This window comes from Rhagoletis zephyria, unplaced genomic scaffold (genome assembly GCF_001687245.7).
Source record: "Rhagoletis zephyria isolate East Lansing unplaced genomic scaffold, Rhagoletis_zephyria_1.1 Rzeph_scaffold_00557, whole genome shotgun sequence".
In the NCBI taxonomy this organism is placed as follows: domain Eukaryota; kingdom Metazoa; phylum Arthropoda; class Insecta; order Diptera; family Tephritidae; genus Rhagoletis; species Rhagoletis zephyria.
Genome location: NW_016157641.1, coordinates 106,452 through 123,203, shown reverse-complemented (window position 1 = coordinate 123,203; position 16,752 = coordinate 106,452). Strand labels below are relative to the sequence as shown.

Here is a 16,752-nt window from a genome sequence, read left to right as displayed (position 1 = left end):
CTAGTCTTCCACGCAAAAATCTGAAATGTGCTAGTCTTCCACGCGATTAGTGAAATGTGCTAGTCTTCCACGCGAGAATCTGAAATGTGCTACTTTTCGACGCGAATAATGAAATGTGCTAGTCTTCGACGCGAATAATGAAATGTGCTAGTCTTCCACGGTAATTTGAGATGTGCTACTCTTCGTTGGGAGCGACGATATATACTCTGCACTTACATCAACTCGGAATATGGTATACCGCTATTTGGAGGCTGTGAGTGAGATAGTTCCTCTGCTGGTGCTGCTGGTGCATGAAACGACCCGGAAACATACTGAGAACGGTATCTAGAAAACCGTGTACGATTGTGTGTAGCAAAATGACCGCCTCTATGGCGAAAATCTGTGCGATAATTCCTCATAAATGGATTATATGAACGAAAAGGTGCAGGATTATTTAAGTCTGAAAATCGGCGAGAAAAATTAGAAACTGGCGTTACAAAACTCGTCGATGGTATTATTGGTAATGACGTAGCACTGCCAATGGGTCGCATACTTTCACATGACTCGGCAGCGTGGTGCTTTGGATAGCTTTCAAGTTCTTCGTGCTTGCTTCGCTTGCGCTTAGGTTTTTTAGCGACAGCCTTTTTAACCTTTTCCGATTTATAATCTTCAAGGTCGGCGTTTTTTGCATCTATGTTATTAATAAATATTTAGTTCTATATTTGAAACGTGGCCTAGAAGATTTAGTATATCTACCTGCTTTGGGAATTTTCAACTTCTTGTGCTCCTTTTTTTTAGTTGTAACCTTTTGTAACGAGGAATCAGACTTCTGCTCTTTTTTACGTTCCAATTCTTCCTTCCGTTTGATCGCATCTAATTCCAGTATAGCACGAACTTTCTCCGCGCATCTGTCAGTCTCTTGTTTAGAGGCAGATTTAGCACGGGGTAAAAAGTGGGATGCAGTGCATTTTACTTTTACTGCTTCTTCAGCTCCTTTGGGTTTTGTTGCTTCATTACCATGTGGAGGTGTCTTCACTTCACCCGGCTCTAAACTGCTGTCACCCTCTTCCATTAAAATATTTGCCTTGATACTGTCTTCTTTATAATTGATTACAGACATGCCTTTAATAGCACAAACTTATGTATTACATATAAACACAGCGATATTATCGTATAAAACCTGCTTTTCACATAAATATGTTATAAGTTTTCACGTTTTCATATGCTGCAAATAGTTTAATGGTTTGCGCACAGACATCCGTAAAATTTACAACATCAATGCTAATATAAATTAAAATTTTCACATTTCCGATATCATAACCAGACCGAAAACTTCAGTATATAAAATTGTACATAAGCTAAAAAAAATCGATGTCTACACCAATGAGAAGAACTTATCAAAAAGTCGATAAAAAGTATAACACAGCGCCTGCACAGTGCGTACCTTGGCGAAAATTTAGCATTGGTAAACGAACAGCCACTCTATAAAATTATTTGTATTTTTCTTATTTCTTAATAATTTTTAACCAGGGACGGAATATGATCATTATTTTTTAAATTTCAACAAAAACCAAAACCAACAATTTCGTAATCGCCGAAACCAATTTTAAATATACTCACGTATTTGTGTTCGTTTTTCCTACTGGAATTTACAATGATTTTTTATTTTACTAATTTAACCAATAAAGAATAAAGATAATAATTAATATTTGAGTATAATTTTTTCGCTCAAAGGAATTGATTTTTATTTTTTTCGATCAAAAACAATGAAAAAAAAAAATTAAAAACTCGAAAGCTATACCAGTGCGATTTCCGAGTCCAAAAACTTTCAGGTAAAAATTTCCCTTGGTTGCGTCTGTATGGCCTTTTAAATTTATAAATAATCATTATTTTCGAGTGACAAAATGAAACTCAAAAATAATTATTGTCTCTAAGCAAAAAAATAAAAAAATAATTTTATTTGTGATCGGAAAAATAAAAATCCTATAACAATTATTATCTTTGAGCAAAAAATAAAACTGAATAATAATTATTATTTCTAAGCGAAAAAATTTAAATTATAACATAATGATTGACTGATGATTTAACTAGCTTTACTCATAATGATTACCGTCCCTATTTTTAACAAGTTTTTGTTTAAAACCGCCATTAAACTAATCATATGTTTCATGAAGAATACTAATGGCGCCGTCCAACTTAGTTTAAACCACGGTCGTGCACTGAACAACTCGCCCTGAATACATGTATTTGAATAACAGACGACGCCGTTACTAATGCATCAAAGCAGTTGATGTCACAAGTAAAAAAACTCGCTACTTTTCTGTTGAGTTGATATTTCAAATTACATTTGTGTGCATTTTTTGTTCACAAAAAAATGAGCGGCACAAAACAAGGTGTGTAACAACAAATTTTTAACGTCGTCAGCACGCAAGTGGATTAACGCAATGCCGCAGAAAAGAAAAGTTTACGACATACAACAATATGACCCCTGTGAATTATTTGTCATATTTTAATGATATTGGTCGCGTTCATAAGACGTAGCTGTTTAGCTCATCTGCTATGAAACTGCTGGCAACTGTTGAACCCAACAATTACGTCTTAGGAACGGCTTGATGAATATGCTGCCAAATGAACAGCTGATAAATGTAAACAAATGAAATTGCAACAAATAGAGATAGTTGCGCTGATACTATTTAGAATTCAACGCTGAGCGGCCGCCGTGTTGAAAAAATTTTTTAATGTTACAATGAATTAAACGGTGTAAAATTATATAGCAAACATCTTAAAAACACGTATTTAGAAACGTAGTATTATTATAAAATGTTTTAGTTACTTTATCACGTCAGTAATATAAAATATAATAAATTTGTTTACAACTGCCACCTAACAAAGCGGCGTTAAATTTAATATAAGCGGCGTAAGTCTTTTCGATAAGCTGTTTATGCTAAGCCCAACACGTTGAGTTCAGGTAGCGTAAAAATTTTCCGCTGGAAAAAATGGCGGAAAGTTGCCAACTGTTGGGCTGAGCGTATCTACTCAACTGTGCGTTTCTAAGACAAATAGCCAACGGTTGGGCAACAGCTACGTCTTATAAACGCGCCCATTGTTTCACTCAGTATAAAAATATTGAATTATTTCAAGTGGTTGAAACCCATGATCCAACTACACAAGATCTAACAAGATGAAGCAAAAGAAAAAGTAATTTTCTGGCTGACGTTTGTAATTTCGGCGCCATGTTATTTTCTGTGAAGAGTAAACAAACATAAAGAAAACCGCAACCAATGTTGTGCACATGTTATGCTAACCAATTTATTATTTGTGTACGTGTTTTTGCATCCAATCACCGCGCACTTAATTTAATCACATTCGCTCAAAAAATCACTTAAAAATCACTGAAATAAACCATCGACAAAATACACATAAAGAAAGAAGCAAAACAGAAATAGCAAACTTCAAAATTACGAACGTCACACACTTTTTTCTCAATTGAAGCAAAAGAAAAAAGAAATTTTCTGGCTGACGTTTGTAATTTCGGCGCCAAGTTGTTTTCTTTGAAAAGTAAACAAAGAACATGAAGACGAAGCATAAAGAAAAAATGCAAGCAATTTTGCAGCATATGTTTGTGCTAACCAAATTATTATTTTGTACGTGTTTTTGCCACCAATCACCGCGCACTTCATTTTAATTACATTTGCACAAAACATTTATTGAAAATCGCTTAAAAATCACTGAAATAAACCACCGACAAAATACACAAAAGAAGGAAGCAAAACAGAAATAGCTAGCTACAAAATTACTAACGTCACACGCTTTTTTCTCAATTGCTATTACAAATGGCTGCTTCTCAACCGGTCATATCTGTTTTAATTGTTTCATGGTTGAAACCATTGAACCGAGCCGCACAGATTTCTGGAGCGATTTGCAACTCTCAAATTTTTATCGCATGACCCGTAGTCTTTGCGGTGTAAACTCATCCTTAGCATCCGGTTTTCAAAATGGATGTTGGCTCGTGGAATCGGTCCGTTACACTTGTATAAAACGTGTATGACGCATCTTTCATATTAAATTAGAAATAAAGGACTTTATTATCGAAATCGTGGTTAAAAAATGGAAAACGAAAGTCTTCACAGTGATTTCAATCCAAATGGTGGGCTTAAATTGCCAAACGATGTTGGATTGTATTGGATTCATTGCAATCGTTGTTATGAAATATATGTTCACAAGCGAAGGCGTATATTTTTGTTGGCTTGTTATCACACGATATGCGAAGTATGTGTAGGAGTACCTTCCGCTAACACTGTAACTGTACCAAATGAAGTTAATTGTCCTCTTTGTAAAAAAGTGCAGCGTTTTCGTGTGTTATGTAACATGATGCCATCTCATTTTAAAGAACTCTTTACTCCTGAACCATGGCGGGAACCGACAGAACGGGTTTTAACTTTTCAATCAAATCAGCGCCAAAGTTTCCTAAAAGCCATGTCCCGAAAGGTAACTAGCATTTAAAACATATTTGTAGCACATAGGAAAGCAAAGAATACAAGAATTTAAGATATAGTAATCATAGGTTCATGGCATGAACCAAAAATACAAGATCACGTAAGAACGCGACGTTGTATTTGTAACTGGTTTTGAGAAAAAAAGTTTGCGATGTGGGCTGAATACTGTTCACACTGGCTGTTAGTGTTTTCGTTGACATTTCTTACATCCTCTGATTACAGTTTCGCTACGCAAAAACTAAGCCAAAATGCTTTTCNTTTTGCGACGACTGCTAGAAAGGGGTGCTCACAGTTTGATGCTAAAAGTGTCTCAAAATGTAGACGTCTACATTTTCAGACACAATTTGGAACGAACTGTGAACACCCCAATAGTAATCATAGGTTCATGGCATGAACCAAAAATACAAGATCACGTAAGAACGCGACGCTGTATTTGTAACTGGTTTTAAGAAAAAAAGTTTGCGATGTGGGCTGAATACTGTTCACACTGGCTGTTAGTGTTTTCGTTGACGTTTCTTACATCCTCTGATTACAGTTTCGCTACGCAAAAACTAAGCCAAAATGCTTTTCCCTCATTTTCTTTTCATTAGCAACCTTTTACTTTCATTCTTTTTTTACTTACAATAAATCCGAAATGGCGTATTAAAGATGATAAAATATGACTTCCACTTCGATAAATAATCGAAAAAAACTAGTTAAGACACCGATTGGAATGAGTGGAACGTGAGTTTCCAAGTAGTTTTCAGCGAAAACTGGTTTTCGTTTGACAGATTTTACATGGACGAAAACCAGTTTTAGCAAAGAAAACATGTTTTCGATGTCGGTCAGAACATGGCATTATATATACATATGTTTGTCCCTTTTGAAGTGCCAAGAAATGAAATTGGCTATAATAATACAAAACAAACAAAACAAAATATATTCAATTAAATTGACAGCGCATACTTATAAAAGTTCAACTGAGATGAAATGCGGAGGCGCATATCAAAATTCCGACAAAGGAAATTATTAACATTTTACCATATCATAAGAAAACGAATAAAGTACTGGTCAAAATAATGGCACCACAACATTTTAGCAGTTTTGACTGTTTTTTGTTCGTTTAGTGTCTGCTAATTTTTTATAAAAGTTGTACAAAACACAAAAAACTATAAATTCATTAAAATTTTAAGCTTCTTAATTTGATTTTCTATACAAATTTGGCGTAAGCAGTTTTATAGCTTATTAAATTTGACTATGACTCAGTGTAAGCTTATAGTTGCTAAAAATTCCAATAACTACAAATTTTTTTCGCCGACTGTATTGTAATTATCTTGGAAAAAAGAATTAATGTAATGAAGAGATGTAAAGAGGGAAGTTTCGCTAAAACCAACATCGATAGCTTTCAAAAACTATCGATAGTCGCTATTACTATCGACAGTATCCCAGCTCTAGTTCATGGCGCAATAAAAAGGTGAAGTATATAATTGGAAATATTGATGTCGTAAAAACATCGATCCATCGAAAATATCGAAGTTTTGCTTCATTTTCGAATCGATGTTTAAATAGTCGATGTATCGATGTCTTTTGTGAACTAACATCTCTACCACGATGTAGAAAACAACGGTGCCGCCAAGGCGAATTTATATAAGGTGTTTCGCCGCACGGCTTCTGATATCAAATTGAAAAATTTTGTTTGAATTTCTACACACACTCTTACAGATTTTGACAGTTTATGCCGCCAAAGCAAAAACAAAATGCATTAAATTTTTGTTTTTGTACTCCTGCTATCACCTTATATTAATTCGCCTTGGGTGCCGCCGTCAGCGGTAGCGCTACTTCGGTCTTTCCGGTTGGATTAATGGGAAAAAGTGGCAACATTGCTTTTTCTCGTATACAGTTGCCAGCTGCGTTTCAGTGATCGCGGATCGAGATTTCATTTATTATTTTACATTATTTGGATAAAGAAAAGTTACGCAAAATCAACAGCGATGTGATGCTGATAGAAATTTCGATCAATTTATGATCAACTCAGTTTCTTTTGTTTCCTAATTATCTGTGGAAATTTTAATTGCCAGCACCGACAAATGAATATATACACAAACAAATTTTCGGTTATGGTTAAAACAATTCAAGTTTTTGTATTATCTTCTCCGTGAGAATTGATCGTGATAGATCCGGATCTGAATAAGCGACAGGAACTCGGCTGTTTTTCAAAAGCAGTCAATTTCGAGCTCGCGTAAATGTACATTTGCTAAATGCGATAGCATGAACGCTCTTCGAAAAAATATGTTCGAAAGTGCTAAATGTTGCATTTTAAATGCAGCAAAAACGCTGCATAAGTTGTTTGGTACAAACACAGAGCTGCATACCGTGCATTTAAATAGGTGTAGATTAAATGTATGATATGAAAATAAATTTTTGAGGTTTATCAGCAATCTTTAGTTAAATAGGCCATTTGAAATTGGGCCTAAGTGAAATTTTTGTATTTACCCAATTTAGCAACTTTTTGTAAAAGGAAATATTCTTTAAATTCAATCTTCCATGTGAACAAATATTCCCAAATATTATAAAGTAAAACAAAAACAATTTTTCCTAATTGTGATAGGGCTAATTAATGCTTATTTTCAACAAAAAAAAAATCTCTCCCGTAGAGTACCGAGTTGGAAGAAATTAAAAGGAAACGCAAATTATTGGAAATAAAATCAAAAACGAAATATGAAAAATATGAGCAGTTACAATATGAGCGCAAGCGATTGGAAAGGGAAGTACGAAAATTAAAGGAGCAGGAGCTGCAACAAAAAAGGTTTGTAAATAATATATGTATTCATAAGGAAATAAAACGACAATACCAATATTGTATTAAATTGTAGATTTAAAAATTTGCTTTGAAAGAATGTCCAAAATCATAAATGTGACCATTTATTTCAAAATACGTATGTACAAGTAAAAAAATATAACCATACAAGTTGAAAAGTTCATTCGAGAACGGAAAAAATTTTAGTAATCTTATTGAGTCGAAGAAGTATAAGTAGCAACGGCTTCGAAATTTTCTATCGAAGGCTTTAATTATTATTATTTTTAAGTATTTATGTATGTACACACTTACAGTATTCACTGCTTAACTGAACTATAAATTCTGCACTTTTTGAAGTGCAACTAAGCGGAAAATAGTATATGTAAACATTCTAGTTTGCGTGTCTTACGATGTGAATATTCGTAAAAAAAAATAATTAATATTTATTTAAAAATTTCACTGTTGCGCCCTGTGGTGGAAGTTTTAAGAAAAAGAAAAGTGCAGAAATGGATTCCTCATGCCAAATAACCCCTTATAGCATGTTTGTATGCAAACTTTAAGCGCTTCTTTACCTTTACGACACTACAGCAAATTTGCTTAGAATTACACGTTAAATCCTTCTGTGCTATACGCGCATAGTTGAACAAATCTCTCATACAAATTGACCCGCCGTAATATACATAATTCAAGAAAGCATACCTCGAAAAAAGCGGCTTTAAACCCAATAAGAAAATGGGAGGGCATTAGTTTTTCTACCAATAACTACGGTTGAACAAATAGATGAGTCGCAATATAAGCGAGCGGATGATGTGTAGCTCTGAAGCCACAAATAAAAGTAAAAAGTTTGAAAACTAACTCAAGTATGTTTTTTTGTTCTCGTTATCTCAACAGCTGTGGCACAGACTGTATTTTTATTTTTTATTCTATTTATAGTTTCGTTGGCTTTGGAGAAATGATTGCATCTTTTCGTTACTTTTTGCATTCCCAGACATTACCTTTTCCCACTGGATTGTTCTAGTGAGACACTAGTAGGGGAGGCAGCGGTAATTTCGCATACTAATAATGACTAGTGAACCCGCATGGCGTCAAAATGTCAACATTTAATTAAATTTTTTAAACAGGTGAAACCCTATTCAAAAACCTCCAAAAATATTCCTAATGATTAATCTCAACCATCTCTCAGTGATAAGAGGTCTCGCACGGTGTCGGTTTTCATTCCATCAAATTTCAAATCTCCCTGTAACTTCAAACAATAAAACCTGTGCACATCTATGTAGAACCCAAGTTCTTTAATTTGACTTGTCATTTTGGAAATTCGAAATAACGGTGCAGATGTGATGACCTTCAAAAAAAAAAAAATAGATGGCAACTCTAATTAAAAATATTATTAGCCTATAGTTTTCTTAGAACTCTTTCATTTCACACTAATATTTCGATATTTCATTAATGTATCTTTCGTATAAGTAAAACAAATTCGACTTTTCAAACAGGTGGCAACCCCTTCAAAAGTATTTTCAAGCTAAAATCTGTCGCCTGGCATTGTTATACATATTTCAATTAACTGATGAATTAAGTTGAATTTAATTTTTTAAGCACATGGCAACTCTCCTAAATAGAGTTTAGAAATAAATTATTTTCAAACCCGCTTCGATTGATATCCATCTTTTGACAATCCATTTATCTTATTAAATAATTTGAGCTTAATTTTTCCAACAAAAAAAAAAAAAACAAATGTTCAGCTTAAAGATTTCTTAACACTCGCTCTTGTGATAACCAAATTTTAAAATTTCATGTAACTTATGTATAATTAAACGAAATACCACTTTCAAAACAGGCGGCAACCCTCTTAAAAATTATTTTCGAACTAAAACTTCCTTAAATATTTTTCGTCTGACATTGTTGTAAATGTTTCATGTAACTGATGAATTAAGTGGAAATTAATTTTTTAAACACGTGGCAATCCTCCTAAATATAGTTCTTAAATAAAGGATTTTAAACCCATTTCCATTGATAACTATCGGTTAGTAATTCATTTAACTTATTAAATAATTTTAGTTTAGCCCTTTAAACAGGGGCAACCCTCAAACACATCTTGAAGCTCTCTCATTTGACATCCATCGTTAATATTATATATAAAAAATAGTTCAATTACACTTCTCAAATAGGTGGCAACCCTTTTCAAAATATTTCCCAACTACTACTTTCTTAAACCTCTTTCATACTCAAATTCTTTAGAGCTAATAAGCCTTAATAATGGGAATTCTTTTTTCTGCGTTGCCGGAGAAGAGGGCGGAAGCCCCTCTTCTACTGTGAAAGTTATACAACATTTATTGTGCATATAACTCCGGCTACGCCATCCACTGTATCTTTGCGCAGAACCCACATCGAAATTTACAAAAAGTGCATGGTCCAAACCGAATTTATTAATATACTGGAGCTCGGAGCTTTGAAACCTTTGATCTAAATTAAAGTTTAATCCTTAAACCAAACGTGTATGTTAAAGTTTTTAGATTCGGGCCATGCGTATGAACACAACAACCGAAAATCACTGTACAAATAACTAAACTGTACCCAAGTTTCTCGATAAGGTGCAACAAACATTATTTTTTGTTCGTTCATATAAAGCAGTGGATAAAAATATACGTACATACATATGTATATGCGAAAGGCTAATTTATCTGTTTAAAGGAACACCACTAATATTTCCAGCAAACACACACCGATTTACATTTTTTTGCTTAATTTTTATCTCGCTTCCGACACAGAATTGTTTTAGTACAAAATTACGCAAAAAGCTGGAAATTTTTTACTCGTTAGTTTTTAGGAATGCCATTGTTACGAATTTCGAAAGTTCGAAGTTACGACTCGGATTGCAGCATACCATTTCTACGATTCGTAACAAAATCCGAATACGAAAGTGTTGCAAATAGGGGTGTATATATTTTTTTTGTGATATTGCTTTGACCAGGGCTTGAACCCAGGCCCTGCGAAGTGGTAGCGCGCACTGCTAACTACTACACCACAGCGGCCTTCGCATATTTAACTCAATATTTGAATTTTTAAAATTTTTAAAATTATTTTGTTACGTTTCGACGCCTTGTTATCAAAACAAAGTTAATTAAAACTAATTCGTTAACACTGAAACAAAATAAATCAACGAAAAGTTGTTGTAAACCATTTTCAACTCACTTTTAACACCTAGCTCCTAGATGCATGCTACAGCTTCAACGTTTTAACTTGTGTGTATTTTTTTTAGTTGGTTCTTTATTTTTTTAAATATATATTTTTTTCAAAAAATGAAAAAAAATAATAATTTTGCGAATCCTATCGGTCTTAAATACTTTGAATTTCTAAGCATATCTTAATATATCAACTGTAGTATATCGTGAAAAGAACTACTAAATATATACATATGTTTGTAAATTTTTTTATATATCTTTCAGTAATTGCATACAATCAACACGAGCAAATACTTATGACAACAATGCAGTCTTCAATATGAACTCTTTTTCTGGAGTTAAGGGAGCAGGAACAGATAAGAATTCAACAAATCGACGATTTAGTCCTTCTCGAAATGTTTCGAACACTTCATTTACACTCCTTTTGTAGTGAACATACACAAATGAGTCATATGTATCGAAAACAAGACATTACTTTTGTTCGGCCAAGTTGAAAAGTTAATTTTTAGTTTTTTAATATTACATAAGTATGTATATGTATAGCTCGAATGTCATTCACTCATCGCTACTTTTTAATGTATATTTTGAAAATAAATTTAATAAATCCCTTTGGCGTATATATTAGGGTGCCCCCAAAAAAACTCTTCTGTCCTCTAAAATACATTTTTTTTAAACTAATTTTATTAAAAAAAACTTGATTTTTGTAGGTATTTTCCAATGGTTCCAGCTCACGTTAATCTCAAAATATAAAAGATTTTATAATTCCGATGGAAAATTAATAGCGATTTTTTGTGGAGTGTTGCACCCCAGTATACCTATGTATTTACATATACATTCTTATATATAAATCCGAGAGAAACTGTGAAATGGAGAACTTTGTCGCAAACGTTTAAGTGTTGTCGAAACCGCTTCAGCCTGCGGACCATAGATTTTCCATGAGGAAATGTATAACAATTATTTTTTAAAAGCTAGTAACTTTACATACTTGCGTTCACGCGCTTGCGCAAAGGTAATTTCTTTTCTATTGGCTTACTGGGTATGCAAGATCACACCTGGTACGGCAAAAAACCGATTACCCACAAAATGTCAAAATTCAGGCGTAGCTTTCGTTAACGTACAAATGTATGTATGTATGCGGGTATGTAAATGAGCTTAATGTATAAAACTGGTTTAAAGATGCATTTTACGTTTAAAGCAAAAAGCACAGAGATATTTATATGAGGGGATTAGAGTTAACACTAAACGCGTAGGTTCTTAAAACTTGGCAATAATAAAAAAGCTTTGCATAGTAGAAATGAGAAAATGGAAAATACCTAGTTTGTTTATATATAGCGAACAAAGCAGATCAAAGATTCGCGAAAATATTTTTGGTTACATTTAGATATAGTTTAAATATAGTAAGAAAAATCAAAACGGGTGTTTTATAGACGTAAATTTCACATAATTCTAAGATATTTGAAAATATATTTCGATATTTAACCTTGATGGATATTTGAACTCGACATACATATGTGTATTAATTTTACTATACAGTTTTTGGTTGGTGCTATTTTGAGGTTATTACGTAAGTATATGCCAGTAAAGTGAATTATTCATAAAAAAATTATGCATATCCATCCCAAAAAAAAACATGTATGTGTGTACTAACATACCCACGATTTAAGTACATAATTGCGGAGGCCGATGCATATGTGAAAAAAGATTTAATTTCCTACTTTGTCGAATCGAATTTTTTCATTTTGCGTCTGCTGGCTTTATTGAGGCAGTATAATACTAAGTAAATATGTACATACATATGTATATATGTATGTATGTGTGTAGGGGTATATACAAAAATGGGTACCTAGCCCAGAATGCTGAATGCATTAAAGTTTGTGTATTTAGTTAATTAAAAATGTACATAGGACATACATACAAATGTACACTAGGGTGATCCTGAAAAAATCAAATGAACGATTTTTTTCATTCTCACCCCTTCAATCGGTAACACACCTATGCTGTAAGGACCCAAAAAAATTAAAATATGTTTTTTCATTTAATTCCCAAAATCGGTACTACTAAAGCCGAGGATATCACATATAAATTTTAGTCCCGATTGAAGTCGGTTAAGACGTCGTCATAGCGTAATCGGAACTTTGACCCCTGTGCGACACGCCTTAACCGCGTGTCAACAAAATGCAAAACCGCGTATGTGAGGTTGCATAAATTATTTTCTAGAGAGTAAAACACTCATATATCAAACTGGTTCTCTTTTTTATAAAGCAATCGCATTTCTGGCTAGTATATTTCAGGACGAATGGATAAGGATTGAGCCAAGAGCTTGTGTGAGCAAATCAAATTTTTGGCAGCAAATGTCAGTTACGCGGTTTTGCAGAATGACGATACGCAGTTTGGTACCTTAAACGACGATATGTATGTAAAGCAGGGACCACACGTTTTGTTCATTTTGACAGTCACAGAGAGGTGCTGTCTAGAAATAATAGAGGTCTTCCCTTAAACTCGTAAAAGCCTCGTAAACCTCATGAAACTTGTTTTAATGAGATTTGGTGTAATTCTAGTTGATTTTAGAGTGTGCTCAAATAATACAACTTGTTTCAGTTACAACCCAAAGTGTGAAACGTTACGTGACATGGCGTGATGGGACATACATTTCCTATTAGATTCGTTTTAGCTATTATTTTCCAAATTTCTGTTTTTTTTTTAATTTAACATGCATTTTACGTAGAATATACTTTATATTTTGACTTATAATGTTTCAACTACATACGCAAAATATGCCAAATTGGTGCCATCTAGCGAGATAATTTTTCGAAAAAATATCTCTGCCTACATAAGCAGTATATATTGTAAAAAGCATACAAGTTTGAACATAAATACGTTAGATATATGATTTTAATTTCTTTTCTTTCGCGGTAGACCTTCGAATGGAAACGCTCATATGCAGATAAAAATGGCCGTATGTAGTATGTTATGGACTTCTAGACCGTTCGTTCGGTTATATATACATAATTATACGAAAAACTTACTGCCTAGGTGGCGCCGGAGTCGAGAAATGGATCGATTTGGTTAAAATTTAGCAGATACATACTGCACTGCAACACTGCATAAATCAATGTTTTGAATTTTGGCCAATATTAAAAAAAAATCAACAAACTTTCGTAAAGATTTCGAGCTTTTAAATTAGATTTCTTAAAAAGGTTTTTTTTAATACGCGTGTTAGGCCCATTTAATTTTGATATAAGTAATAAAGTGCAAGTTGTCGAGAAGACGAACCAGAGGTCAATGATGGCGGAGTCGATGTTCCACCGCCTGACTATACGAGGTACGAATAGCATGCATCAACTCTTATGCAGAATATGGTCAGATGAACGCATGCCGGACGACTGGAATATAAGTGTGCTCTGCCCAATCCCAATCCCAAGAAAGGTGAACCCGCCATTCGAGCTAACTACCTCTAAGCATATGTTCCAAGGTCTTATCGAGCGTATTGTGTGAAAGGCTGAAGACCTGGAAATCTACAGTAGACCCTGTATTTAAAATATGCGAAATCTTGGAAAAGACCCGTTGCAAAAGGATCGATACTCACTAGGGTGATTGATTCGATTTTTCTAAACCGGCTTGAACCGTTTTTTTTTTGGAAATATATAGGCGGTTTTTTTAAAATCTTGATTTTTCGAATAAACCGATTTTTTTATCGGTTTTTTTTTTTAATTTCATCCAAATCTTGAATAATACTTTATATTTTTTGGTCATGACTTCATACCAAGATAAGCATTTTGACTCTATATGTATATTATGTAAAGTAAAACTGGTTTATCCGGTTTTTTCTTAATTTCCAAATCGGCAACCGGTTTTATTCAATTTGCAATTTTTCGAATAACTCGAAAACCAATTTTGGAAGAGAGGCGAATAATCGAAAACCCTAATACTCACCATCTATTTGTCTATCTAAAAGGAATTGCCTATACGCCACGATGTCTGAATTTGGCATCCCCGCGAAATTTATACATGTGTAAAATGACGGGGAACAATACCACCAGCTCCGTCAGAATTTGGAAAGACCTCTCTGAGCCGTTTGCTACCAAACGCGGTGCGACTCACTTTCGTGTAATTTCTTTAATCTGATGTTGGAGAAGATAATAAGTGAAATTTCTGGCGTATGTCGATCACATCGACATCATCGATAATAAGAACCGGGAAGTCTTTTGTGCCTTTTCCAAGTTCGATAAGGAAGAAAAGCGATTGAGTGTGGTGGTCAACGAGGATAAGACGAAGGATCATTAAAAACAAACAGTCAGCACATACGCGCCTTGGCACTCGCGTCACTGTTGACAGTTTTAATTTCGAGAAAGTAGAGAAGTTCGTTAACTTGGGAACCAGCATTAACACCGATAATAATGCCAGCACGGAAATCCAACGCAGAATCACTCTTGCCAACAAGTGCTACTTTGGACTGAGTAGACAAGTCCTCTCAGAAGCATGGACAACGACAACATCCGATAAGGCGGGTCTTGAAGAGAAACGACTGGCGAGCTTTGCTGAACACGGCTTAAATCGCATAGACCGTTACAGCGCCAAATAAGAAAAAGAATAATAAAGTGCAAGTTCAAAGTAGCTACATAGGACTTACCGTTGTTTTAACATTAAAAAAAAAAAAACAAAAAAAAATTGAAAACTTGTCAACGCTCATAATTATGACACGGGGTGTTTTTCTTCCGCCATAAAGTGTGACAAATCATAATTTACGAGGGCAAATACGACCAATTGTGTACGAGCTAATGAACTTAATAAAGTTAGACAAGCTGTCTACACGAAACTGCCTTTTTAAGTACCTTTAACTTATTAGGTTACTAAAACACAAATATTGTAATCCTTCTAATAACAAAATGAAATTAACTCTTCTTTATATCACCCATTCTGTAGACAGACTTGGTACAGCAGTTCCACTGGGTGTTTGGCTTGTATTTTAATGGGCTTATTCATAAAAAATGAAATAGGTTTATAAATTGANGTTCCACTGGGTGTTTGGCTTGTATTTTAATGGGCTTATTCATAAAAAATAAGGTAGTTTCACAAAAGGTTTATAAATTGTAAAATAAATGAAAACGTCAATTTATAAAGTTTAAAACCTTATTTATTTTTTATGCATAAGGCCATAAATGTTTAACATAACTAATGTTTGATGCTACAGAAGTATTTAAAAAAAATAAAAGTAAATTTTCCTAGAAAATATAATTGCCGGTCAATTGGATCAAGGTTCACAATGAAGGTATAGATGTACCGTAGCCACTGCCATCGACATATGAGTTATGCAAATACACTAAAAATACCATGAATTCATTCTTAAATGTGCCCATGAGCAATTCATAAAGTTACAGCTAGGTAGAATTCGAATTGGTACAGCTGTATCAAGGATGTCCCAGAAGGGTTAATACTATACAGCCCTCAAATACGTTTTTTATTAGATATATGTACCAGCTTTCAATTGTAAAACCTTCTTGGTAGAATCCAAACTCAATTCTGTTAAATATGTTTTTTAATTAAATATCTATAAAATATCAAACTTTTTTCGTTTTAGTCTCTAACTCAACTTGTAAGCTTCAAATGGAGAATGTTATTTAAAGAATAGTGAATAAAAAAGATCTAACTAAACACAACCTTTGTAGCTATCAAATAAAAAGAAGACCCAACCACTTACATCATGCACGAAAGACGAGTTGAAAAGTAAGTAGTTTTAAACCAGTCTATTACTAATTAGCAGCAAACGGATTTTTAGGACCTAAAAACCTATACAAAAAAGGCAAACCAAATAGCGAAACGGCACTAAAAAGGACAACAACTGAAAAGTAATAAAAAACAAGTAAGAAAGTCTAAGTTCGGGCAGAGCCGAACATTAAATACCCGGCGCACGTATTAAATATATGTTTTTCGCCTTACCGAAAGCTACGGCTACATGGTAAGCCGGGGCGTATCAATTTTGAGTAAATTAGCGTCTTTCAATTTCGAAATATTGAAGTTTCAAGCAGTTCTGAAATTTACCGTTATATGAGAAGCGGCCGTAATTTGAGTTCGATTTCAATAAGTTTCAACGTTTTGCTTCTATGTGGCAAGCACAATAACCACACCGAGTTTGGTACAAATTGGTAGAACGGTTACTGAGATACATATATGTGATCATAAGTGGGCGGTGCCACGCCCTTTTCCAAAAATTTATCACAAACGTATTTCTTGGTAAAGAATTGTTGCAAGCATCAATTTTGAATAAATTAGCTTCAATATTTACTGATTTATCGAAGATTTTGTATTTCTCTAAATTACCGTT

The 16,752-nt window shown here is 33.8% G+C and overlaps 3 protein-coding genes across 8 annotated transcripts in view; 2 read left to right on the top strand and 1 right to left on the bottom strand.

The window, feature by feature from the left end:
* The window catches only part of l(3)psg2 (lethal (3) persistent salivary gland 2), a 7,945-nt gene extending 6,603 nt beyond the window's left edge, over positions 1-1,342 (bottom strand). The window contains exons 1-3 of one of the 3 annotated variants that reach the window (XM_017612548.1): positions 736-1,342; positions 533-670; positions 217-439 (exon numbers count right to left, since the gene is read on the bottom strand). In XM_017612548.1, coding sequence (XP_017468037.1) covers positions 217-439; positions 533-670; positions 736-1,099 — 725 coding nt within the window. In that variant the 5' untranslated portion in view covers positions 1,100-1,342. Of the gene's footprint in view, positions 1-216; positions 671-735 lie in introns of all 3 variants that reach the window. The other 2 variants (XM_017612547.1, XM_017612546.1) reach the window with 2 other exon arrangements.
* Positions 1,343-3,808: 2,466 nt separating this feature from the next.
* LOC108360332 (Ring finger protein vilya) lies at positions 3,809-11,066 on the top strand. Of its 2 annotated transcripts, none has more exons than XM_017612576.1 (3): positions 3,809-4,467; positions 7,109-7,260; positions 10,695-11,066. In XM_017612576.1, the coding sequence occupies exons 1-3, from the start codon at positions 4,087-4,089 to the stop codon at positions 10,858-10,860; spliced, it is 699 nt and encodes a 232-aa protein (XP_017468065.1). In that variant the 5' UTR covers positions 3,809-4,086; the 3' UTR covers positions 10,861-11,066. The 2 variants fall into 2 exon arrangements, with proteins under 2 accessions (XP_017468065.1, XP_017468066.1); XM_017612577.1 differs by lacking the exon at positions 10,695-11,066 and adding an exon at positions 7,328-7,390.
* A 342-nt stretch (positions 11,067-11,408) lies between these two features.
* The window catches only part of LOC108360330 (uncharacterized), an 8,697-nt gene continuing 3,353 nt past the window's right edge, over positions 11,409-16,752 (top strand). Inside the window, exons 1-3 of one of the 3 annotated variants that reach the window (XM_017612573.1) lie at positions 11,683-11,994; positions 16,009-16,023; positions 16,097-16,154. In XM_017612573.1, the coding sequence (XP_017468062.1) occupies positions 16,132-16,154 (23 nt within the window). In that variant the 5' untranslated portion in view covers positions 11,683-11,994; positions 16,009-16,023; positions 16,097-16,131. The other 2 variants (XM_017612572.1, XM_017612571.1) reach the window with 2 other exon arrangements.

What these genes read in the sequence shown, in the direction of transcription:
- LOC108360332 (XM_017612576.1), top strand. Translation starts at nt 4,087, where the DNA reads ATGGAAAACGAAAGTCTTCACAGTGATTTCAATCCAAATGGTGGGCTT. An exon ending in TAAAAGCCATGTCCCGAAAG is followed by an intron (nt 4,468 to 7,108) that starts GTAACTAGCATT and finishes TCTCTCCCGTAG; the next exon opens with AGTACCGAGTTGGAAGAAAT. An exon ending in CAGGAGCTGCAACAAAAAAG is followed by an intron (nt 7,261 to 10,694) that starts GTTTGTAAATAA and finishes TATATCTTTCAG; the next exon opens with TAATTGCATACAATCAACAC.